At 52.0% G+C, this 9,691-nt stretch overlaps 1 protein-coding gene across 14 annotated transcripts in view; it reads right to left on the bottom strand.

The window, feature by feature from the left end:
• The window catches only part of pacsin3 (protein kinase C and casein kinase substrate in neurons 3), a 218,393-nt gene that overhangs the window by 139,589 nt on the left and 69,113 nt on the right, over window positions 1-9,691 (bottom strand). For all 14 annotated transcript variants that reach the window (XM_078220329.1, XM_078220327.1, XM_078220340.1 and 11 more), the window contains 4 exons: window positions 8,999-9,154; window positions 8,518-8,693; window positions 6,123-6,243; window positions 4,579-4,706 (listed from right to left, as the gene is read on the bottom strand). In XM_078220329.1, coding sequence (XP_078076455.1) covers window positions 4,579-4,706; window positions 6,123-6,243; window positions 8,518-8,693; window positions 8,999-9,154 — 581 coding nt within the window. The remainder of the gene's footprint in view (window positions 1-4,578; window positions 4,707-6,122; window positions 6,244-8,517; window positions 8,694-8,998; window positions 9,155-9,691) is intronic.

The raw sequence follows: 9,691 nt of genomic DNA, 5'->3' as shown, positions 1-9,691 counted from the left end.
AGACAGAGGGCGAGACAGAGGGCGAGACAGAGGGCGAGACAGAGGGCGAGACAGAGGGAGACAGAGGGCGACAGAGGGCGAGAAGAGGGCGAGACAGAGGGCGAGACAGAGGCGAGACAGAGGGCGAGACAGAGGGCGAGACAGAGGGCGAGACAGAGGGCGAGACAGAGGGCGAGACAGAGGGCGAGACAGAGGGCGAGACAGAGGGCGAGACAGAGGGCGAGACAGAGGGCGAGACAGAGGGCGAGACAGAGGCGAGACAGAGGGCGAGACAGAGGGCGAGGACAGAGGGCGAGACAGAGGGCGAGACAGAGGGCGAGACAGAGGGCGAGACAGAGGGCGAGACAGAGAGCGAGACAGAGAGCGAGACAGAGAGCGAGACAGAGAGCGAGACAGAGAGCGAGACAGAGAGCGAGACAGAGAGCGAGACAGAGAGCGAGACAGAGAGCGAGACAGAGAGCGAGACAGAGAGCGAGACAGAGAGCGAGACGGTATGATACTGAGACACAGAGGTGTCATACAGTACGGAAGGAGGCTATTCAGCCAATCATAACAGTGCTGGTTCTGGTAGAGCTGTCAAATTAATCCAATTCCCTTCCCCCATACCCCTGAGATTATTTTTCCTTTCAAATATTCCTCCAATTCCCGTTTGAAATGTATTATTACTGTACTCGGACTTCCAGCAGGCATTTGATAAGGTACCACATCAAAGATTATTGTGGAAAATAAAAGCCCATTGTGTCGGCTGTAAAATATTGGCATGGATAGGAGATTGGCTGGCTGAACGGAAACAGAGAATAGCCATGAATGGGTCTTTTTCTGTTTGGCAAAGTGTGACAAACAAAGAACAGTACAGCACATGAATTGGCCCTTCGGCCCACCAAGCCTGCAGTGATCACATTGTCCTATCTAGACCAACTGCCTGTATCCCCCAATTCCCCGCCTGTTCATGTGTCTATCCAGATAAGTCTTAAATGTCACTAAAATGTCTGCCTCAACCACTTCACTTGGCAGTGCATTCCCGGCCCCCACCACCCCCTGTGTAAAAAGCTTCCCCCGCACATCTCTCCTGAACCTTTCCCCCCTTACCTTGAACTTGTGACCCCTTGTGATTGTCATTTCTGCCCTGGGAAAAAGCTTCCAACTGTTCACCCTATCTATACCTCTCATAATTTTATAAACTTCTATCAGGTCCCCCCTCAGCCTCTGTCTTTCCAAAGAGAACAATCCCAGTTTATTCAATCTTTCATCATAGCTAATACCCTCCATACCAGGCAACATCCTGGTAAACCTTTTCTGCACTCCCTCCAAAGCCTCTATGTCCTTCTGGTAGTGTGGTGACCAGAATTGGACACAATATTCCAAATGTGGCCTCACCAATGTTTTATACAATTGTAACATAATTTGCCAACTTTTATACTCGATGTCCCGGCCGATGAAGGCAAGCATGCCATATGCTTTTTTCACCTTTTCCACCTGTGCTGCCACTTTTAAGGATCTGTGGACCTGTACTCCCAGATCTCTCTGTGTACCTATGCTCCTGATGGTTCTGCCATTTATTTTATAGCTCCCACCTGAATTGAATCCACCAAAATGCATCATCTCACTTTTGTCCAGATTAAATTCCATCTGCCATTTCTCCTCCCAATTTTCCAGTCTATCGATATCCTGCTGTATTCTCTGACAATCTTCATCACTATCCACAACTCCAGCAATCTTAGCATCATCTGCAAACCTGCTAATCAGACCAGCTACTTTTTCTTCCAAGTCATTTATATGTATTGCAAACAGCAGAGGCCCAAGCAAACACCACTAGTTACAGACCTCCACTGCTACCCTCTATCTTCTGTGGCCAAGCCGGTTCTGAATCCATCTAGCTCGTTCACCCATGATCCTGTGTGATTTAACATTTTGCACCAGCCTGCCGTGAGGGACCTTGTCAAATGCTTTACTAAATATAAACATACACGGCCCTTCCCTCGTCAATCATTTTTGTCACTTCCTCAAAAAACTCAATCAAATTAGTGAGACATGACCTCCCTTGTACAAAACCATGCAGTCTGTCGCTAACAAGATCATTCAGTTCCAAATGTGTATGGATCCTATCCCTAAGAATCTCCTCCAACAATTTCACTATCACTGACCTCAAGCTCACTGGCCTATAATTACCTGGGTTATCCTTGCTACTCTTCTTAGATAACGGGACAACATTGGCTATCCTCCAATCCTCTGGGACCTCACCTGTGGCCAACAAGGAAACAAAGATTTCTGTTCAAGGCCCAGCAATTTCCTCTCTTGTCTCCCTCAATAATCTGGGATAGATGCCATCTGGCCCTGGGGATTTGTATACCTTAATGCTTTTTAGTACACCTAACATTTCCTCCCTCGTAATGACGACTTACTCTAGAGGGTTTCCATACCTCTCCGAGAAACCATCAATCAATGTGTCCCCCTCTCCTTTGTGAATAACGATGCAAAGTACTCATTAAGGATCTCACCCACTTCCTTTGGTTCTACGCATAACTTCTCTCCTTTGTCCTTGACAAGTCATGTGCCACAGGGATCAGTGCTGGGGCCTCAACTGTTCACAATTAGTATGAATGACTTGGCCAAAGGGCAACACAGTGGTTAGCACTGCTGCCTCACAGCGCCAAAAACCCAGGTTCAATTCTGGCCTCAGGTCACTCTGTGTGGAACTTGCACGTTCTCCCCGTGACTGCATGGGTTTCCTCCGGGTGCTCTGGTTTTCTCCCACATGCCAAAGATGTGCGGGTTAGGCTAATTGGCCATGCTAAATTGACCCTAGTGTCAGGGGGATTAGCAGGATAAATGTGTGGAGTTACGGGAATAAGGGCTGGGTGGGATGTGGTCGGTGCAGACTCGATGGGCCGAATGGCCTCCTTCTGTCCTGTAGGGATTCTATTATTCTATGAAGGGACTGAAGAGACGGTTGCTAAATTTGCTGATGGCACAAAGATAGGTAGGAAAATAAGTTGTGAAGTGGGTGCAAGGAGGCTACAAAAAATATAGATAGGTCAAGTGAGTGGGCAAGGATCTGGCAATTGGAGTATCATGTGGGCAAATGTGAAATTGTCCATTTTGGCAGGAAGAATAAAAAGCATATTATCTGATTGGTGAGAGACTGCAGAGCTCTGAGGTTCAGAGGGATCTGGATGTCATAGTGCATGAATTGTAAAAGGCTGGTAAACAGGTACAGCAAGTAATTAGGAAAACTATCATTTATTGCAAAGGGAATCTTAGAAATCTTAGAATCCCTACAGCACAGAAAGAGGCCATTCGGCCCACCCAGGCCCTACCTCCATATATTTACCCACTAATCCCTCTAACCTACGCATCTCACAACACGAAGGGCAATTTTAGCATGGCCAATCAACCTAACCCGCACATCTTTGGACTGATTACAAAAGTAGGGAGGTTATACTTCAGTTGTACAGGACATTGGTGAGACCACATTTGGAGTACTGTGTACAGTATTGGTCTGCTTATTTAAGGAAAGATGTAAATGCGTCAGAAGCAGTTTAGAGAAGCTTTACTAATGCCAGGAATGGGCAGGTTGTCTTATGAGGAAAGGTTGGAGAGGTTAGGTTGGTATCCACTGGAATTTAGAAGAATAAGAGGTAACTTGATTGAAACATACAAGATCCTGAGGGGTCTTGACAGTTATATATTTTGTGTCTAAGTCTATTATGTGGAATTTTGTAAGCTACCTTTTGAAAGTCCATATGCACAACATCAATCCTATGACCGCCATGAACTATCTACCTCAAAATATCCATTAAGTTAGTCAAATATGATTTGCCTTTAACAAATCTATGCTGACTTCAATTTATTAGCTCATAATTTTCCAAATGTCAATTAATTTTGTGCCAGATAATTGCCAATAGAAGGTCCCCCACCATTGGCTGCTTTGTAGTTACTCAGTTTGACACTTGCCTTCGTTTTGACACGAGGAAGACAGATACAAGGTTACTCATTTTGTACCTCACTCATACCCTTTGCCTCCACAGGAACATCTCCGAATCAACCCTATCCTTCTTTCGAATACCCTTTTATGTGTCTTTAACAAACTTTGGCTTCCCCATTATGTTTTTTAAAATTTTACTCCATTGTTAAAGTAACAAAGCGAATGCGCAGAGTGCACAGGGCAAGCCCTTAATCCATCTCCTTGCTTAGTCCCAAAACCAAATTCAAATTAAATCCAATTCATGGACCCCACAAGAGAGATAAACAAGATCCAAACTGACAAGAGAAGACATTGCATCCCATCTTGGGCTTGATCTTAGCCAAAAGGTGATGCATTAGTCACTATCCAGTGCTCTGAACACAAGTCTCTAGCTCCGAATGCAACTCATCGAGGACTTGAGTGAGTCCCAATATTGGCTGTTCGGACTCCTTCTGATGTTGCTTGCTTTGTTTTTATACACTTCTACTTGTACTTCTGAGAAAGCATCATTCAACGACCAACTATTTTCAAAGACCTCTAAAATTGGGGAGAAGTGAATGATGGGGCATTTTGTCAGTGGTCAAGGGGATGTTTTGGATTCAGGGACCCCGTACCTGTCCCCTGGGGGAGAGAGGGGCACAGTGTTAGTGGAAGGGATGATGTTGGTGAGAGTCACTTCCTCCATTCCTTGACTGCTCTTCTCCTTGCGATTAATGGCTCGGTTTGCTTCTGGGGCCCACTCCTGTCAAAGGCAAAGAAACTAGTTATTCGGGTTCAAGGAGCAGGAATCATTTGGGAAGAATTGGGTGGGGTGGAAAAGGCATGTGAGCAGAGGCCAGGGTTAGGTTGGGTAGGCAGGGAGTCGATGCTGGGGGGGAAGGGGCATGTTGCCATCAAGTTGGGATGTGAAGGCACAGGGTTCTGGGAGGAGCTCATGGGGTTCCAAGGAGGGACAAGGAATAGTTCCGGGGGGAAGAGAATGTCAGGAAGGAATCCGGATGGTCCAGTGATGGAGATTTTGCAGCAGAGTGCCAGGAGTAATTGGGGTGGAGGGGTAGGGAATGCAGTAATGAGGGGTTGGGGGAGCGAGGGTGGGCTCCAAGGGAACAGTCTAATGGGTGTCCTATATTAATTAACACAGGAACACTTCAAACTGCCACCAGTATGTTGGTGATAATGAACTTCAATTCTCAAGGAACTACAGAAGTTAAGGCCATCAATGGCGACATCACACCACATCAACTGTCAGCTGTCCTTGGAGTGTGCCCTTTTGTTAGCACCCCTGTTATGGAGGCGTGAAGCCAATTCAATAGGTATGAGGGGAGAGTGGGCTATGTGAAACAGTAAAAAACAATTCAAAATCTTCAAGAAAAATGTATTTCATTAGCAATATAGATCCATCTGCGATTTACTGAGGGAGTGAGGGATAGTATTAGATTAAAAGAAGCTTGTATTGTTGCAAAGTAGAAAAAGTTAACATTGGGAATAAAATGAGTTCAATGTCAGGGAGTGTGTGATTATTCACTTTTTGCACAAGATTAGAAAGGCCGAATGTATTTAAATGAAAATATTAATGTTCAGAGGGACATAATATACTTGTATAAGAAGCACAGGTAACAAAAAAATAGGGAGTTCCCAAACTAATCTCACTGCCCTGCTCTCTCCCCATAGCCATGTATCAATCCCAAAATAATCCCATTGCCCCACTCTCCCCATATCCCTGTATCAATCTCAAAATAATCCAACTGTCCCACTCTCTTCTCAAAGTCCTGTATCAATCCCAAACTAATCCCATTGCCCCACTCCTTCCACAGCCCTGAATCAATCCAAAATTAATCCCACTGCCATGCTCCCTCCCCATATCCCTGTAACAATCCTAAACTAATTCCACTGCCCCACTCTCTCCACATAGACCTGTATCAATCCCAAACTAACCTCACTGCCCCATTCTCCCCATAGCCCTGTATCAATCCGAAACTAATCCCATTGCCCTGCACTCCGCATCGCCCTGTATCAATCCCAAACTAACTCTCTGCCTCACTCACTATCCATAGCGCAGCATCAATCCCAAAACTAACCACACTGTCCACTTTCTCCCCACAGCCCTGTATGTTTATCTGCTTCGAAGGGGGATGAAACTGAGGCAACAGCCACTTACCTCAAACTGTGGCCAGTTCATGGCCATGCCAGGTCCATGAGTGTTCTGCCACCATTGTAAATCTTCCTGCTCTTTGGCTGAAGCGATGGTCTGGTACAGATCGCGATAGATAGTTTGGAAACTGAAACAACACCACAGCCCAGTATTAGTCAAACAAATTATCTACCCCTGACTACAGAAGTTCAGCAGCGACCCAGAATAAACAGGATGAGCACCATTGGACTTGCAAGGTTTTGCTGACAGTTCAAAGGGGGATTAGCATGATGTTACCATAGGTCTGATCATCAGGGTCCAATCTATTACCATGTTGGTTATGGAGTTAGCAGAATGGCACGATGGATTGACTAAGCTTCAGATGCAGGTCATGACTTAGCCAATAGCTCACCCAAATTGGCGGGACAGCCATTACAGGTCAGCCACATACTGACCTTGAGCTTATTGCTAAAAAAACAACGGACCATCCAGCAGGCCTGACCCCGACCCCCCTTCCAGCAGGCCCGACATCCCTTCCAGCAGGCCCGACATCCCTTCCAGCAGGCCTGACCCCGACCCCCCTACAGCAGGCCCAACCCTGGCCCACCTTCCAACAGGCCCGACATCCCTTCCAGCAGGCTCGACCCCGGACCTCCTTACAGCAGGCCCGACCTCAGCCCACCTTCCAGCAGGCTCGACCCCAGACACCCCTTCCAGCAGGCTCGACCCCAGCCCACCTTCCGATAGGCCTGACCCCCCTTCCAGCAGGCCTGACCCCAGTGCCCCTTTCCAGCAGGCTCGACCCCGACCCACCTTCCAGCAGGCCCGGCCCTGGGCCCCCCACTCTTCCAGCAGGCCTGACCCCACCCCACCCCCCCCCTTCCAGCAGGCCCGACCCCGGACCCCCCTCTTCCAGCAGGCCTGACCCCGGCCCCCCCCTCTTCCAGCAGGCCTGACCCCGGCCCCCCCTTCTTCCAGCAGGCCCGACCCCCCCCTTCCGGGAGGCCCGACCCCGGACCCCTTCTGGCAGGCCCACCCCGACCCCCCTTCCAGCAGACCCAACCCCGACCCCACTTCCAGCAGGCTCGACCCCGACCCACCTTCCAGCAGGCCCGGCCCTGGGCCCCCCACTCTTCCAGCAGGCCTGACCCCACCCCACCCCCCCCCTTCCAGCAGGCCCGACCCCGGACCCCCCTCTTCCAGCAGGCCTGACCCCGGCCCCCCCCTCTTCCAGCAGGCCCGACCCCGGCCCCCCCTTCTTCCAGCAGGCCCGACCCCCCCCTTCCGGGAGGCCCGACCCCGGACCCCTTCTGGCAGGCCCACCCCGACCCCCCTTCCAGCAGACCCAACCCCGACCCCACTTCCAGCAGGCCCGACCCTGGCTCACCTTCCAACAGGCCCGACCTCCCATCCAGTAGGTCTGACCCCGACCCCCCTTCCAGCAGGCCGGACCCTGGCCCATCTTCCAGCAGGCCTGACCCCAGACACCCTTCCAGCAGGCCCGACCCTCCCTTCCAGCAGGCCCAACCCCAGCCCACCTTCCAATAGGCCCGAATCCCCCTTCCAGCAGGCCTAACCCCAGTGCCCCTTTCCAGCAGGCTCAACCCTGACCCACCTTCCAACAGGCCTGACCCCGACCCACCTTCCAGCAGGCCCGGCCCTGGCACCCCCCCCCCCACCCACCCCCCCCCGCCTCTCTTCCAGCAGGCCCGACCCCACCGCCCCTTCCAAAAGGCCCGACCTCAGCCCACCCCCCCCCCTCCAGCAGGCCCGGCCCCAGCCCCCCCTTCCAACAGGCCAGACCCCAGCCCCCCCCTCCAGCAGGCCCAACCCCAGCCCCCCCTTCCAACAGGCCAGACCCCCCTGCCAGCAGGCCCGACCCCGACCCAGCTTCCAGCAGGCCCGACCCCAGCCCGCCCTTCAAGCAGGCCGGATCCCAGCCCCCCCCTTCCAGCAGGCCCGACCCAAGCTCCCCTTTCCAGCAGCCCCGACCCCAGCCCCCCTTCCAACAGGCCTCACCCCGACCCACCTTCCTGCAGGCATGACCCCCGACCCCCCTTTACAGCAGGCCCGACCCCGGCCCCCTCTTCCAGCAGGCCTGATCCTGGCCCAGCCCCTTCCAACAGGCCCGGCCAGAGTGTGAGCATGTATTCTAGCTCTCTGTATTATCTCATCCCTCGCAACCCAGCATTATTCCCACAACAATCATCTACACACAAAGGGGCATCAGAGCCACAACTTGTGCCTGTTCCAACTCACCGTCCACAGGACCCTGCAAATGTTGAGCTACAGACTGTTGGGCCATCAGAATTCAGAGCCACAAACTCCATCCTAAATCCTGCTTGTAATATCCTGAGACACCTTCAGTTCCCCCATCAGCCTAGCCAATCATGCTGCCCACCACAGACCCTTTCTCTCTCACCTGTCAGAAGTGGAGAGGTCAATGTGTTTGTGAAATTCCAGCAGGATCTCCTTGAAGAATCGGAGACGTTTCTGTTCAAAGTCTTGGCAACTGTCAAATACCTGCTCCATGTCCTCCATGTATTTGGGATTGTATTTGTTCAGCTCAGCCAGGGCTTTCTCGTATCGTTCACGACACTGAACGCAAACAACAGCCACATTATTGCTCAACACAACACCCAAACTGTCCTCCCGCTGTCGGGCCCTTCACCGCTAACATCCCACTGACCCCTCAATCGCTCCAACGTCCTCACCTCTAACGCCCCATTCCCCACTGACCGCTCACCCATAGCCCGCACAATGGCCAACTTTGGTCTGACGGTCAAACTTCGTCCCCTCCCAATCTGACACATCCCTGCCGTTTTCTCTTCCCAATCTCTCTCTCTCTCTTTCCGCCAGCCTCCCTCTCCCCCTGTGCCGCGCGCTCCGTCTCTCTCTCTAACCTTCTCCACTTCCTGTGAGCTTCTCTGCACACGCTCCTGCAGTTTGTGGAGTTGATCTGGGGACATGGACTGGTCAGCCCTGCCGTTGTTTTCCCGGGTGCGTGCTGTCCGTTCCTCTTTGCACGCACTGTGGTAACTGTGTTTAGCCAACTCCACCTGAGACACAGGGTGAACAGATAACAGAATGTGCAGAGCAACAACAGGCAGCGAGGTACAGACAACTCAACAACTTACAAGTGGCCAGATCCACTGTTCACCCACACTCTTGCCATCAATCAGAGAATTCAATGGCCCAGCCAGCGAGGGGGGACACCGAGACACTGACCCAGCCAGTGCGGGGGAGACCGAGACACTGACCCAGCCAGTGCGGGGGGAGACCGAGACACTGACCCAGCCAGTGCGGGGGGAGACCGAGACACTGACCCAGCCAGTGCGGGGGGAGACCGAGACACTGGCCCAGCCAGTGCGGGGGGACACCGAGACACTGACCCAGCCAGTGCGGGGGGAGACCGAGACACTGGCCCAGCCAGTGCGGGGGGAGACCGAGACACTGACCCAGCCAGTGCGGGGGGAGACCGAGACACTGACCCAGCCAGTGCGGGGGGAGACCGAGACACTGGCCCAGCCAGTGCGGGGGGAGACCGAGACACTGGCCCAGCCAGTGAGGGGGGAGACCGAGACACTGGCCCAGCC

The sequence above is a fragment of the Mustelus asterias genome, chromosome 9 (assembly GCF_964213995.1).
Source record: "Mustelus asterias chromosome 9, sMusAst1.hap1.1, whole genome shotgun sequence".
Lineage (NCBI taxonomy): Eukaryota > Metazoa > Chordata > Chondrichthyes > Carcharhiniformes > Triakidae > Mustelus > Mustelus asterias.
This window is presented reverse-complemented; position numbering and strand designations above follow the sequence as displayed.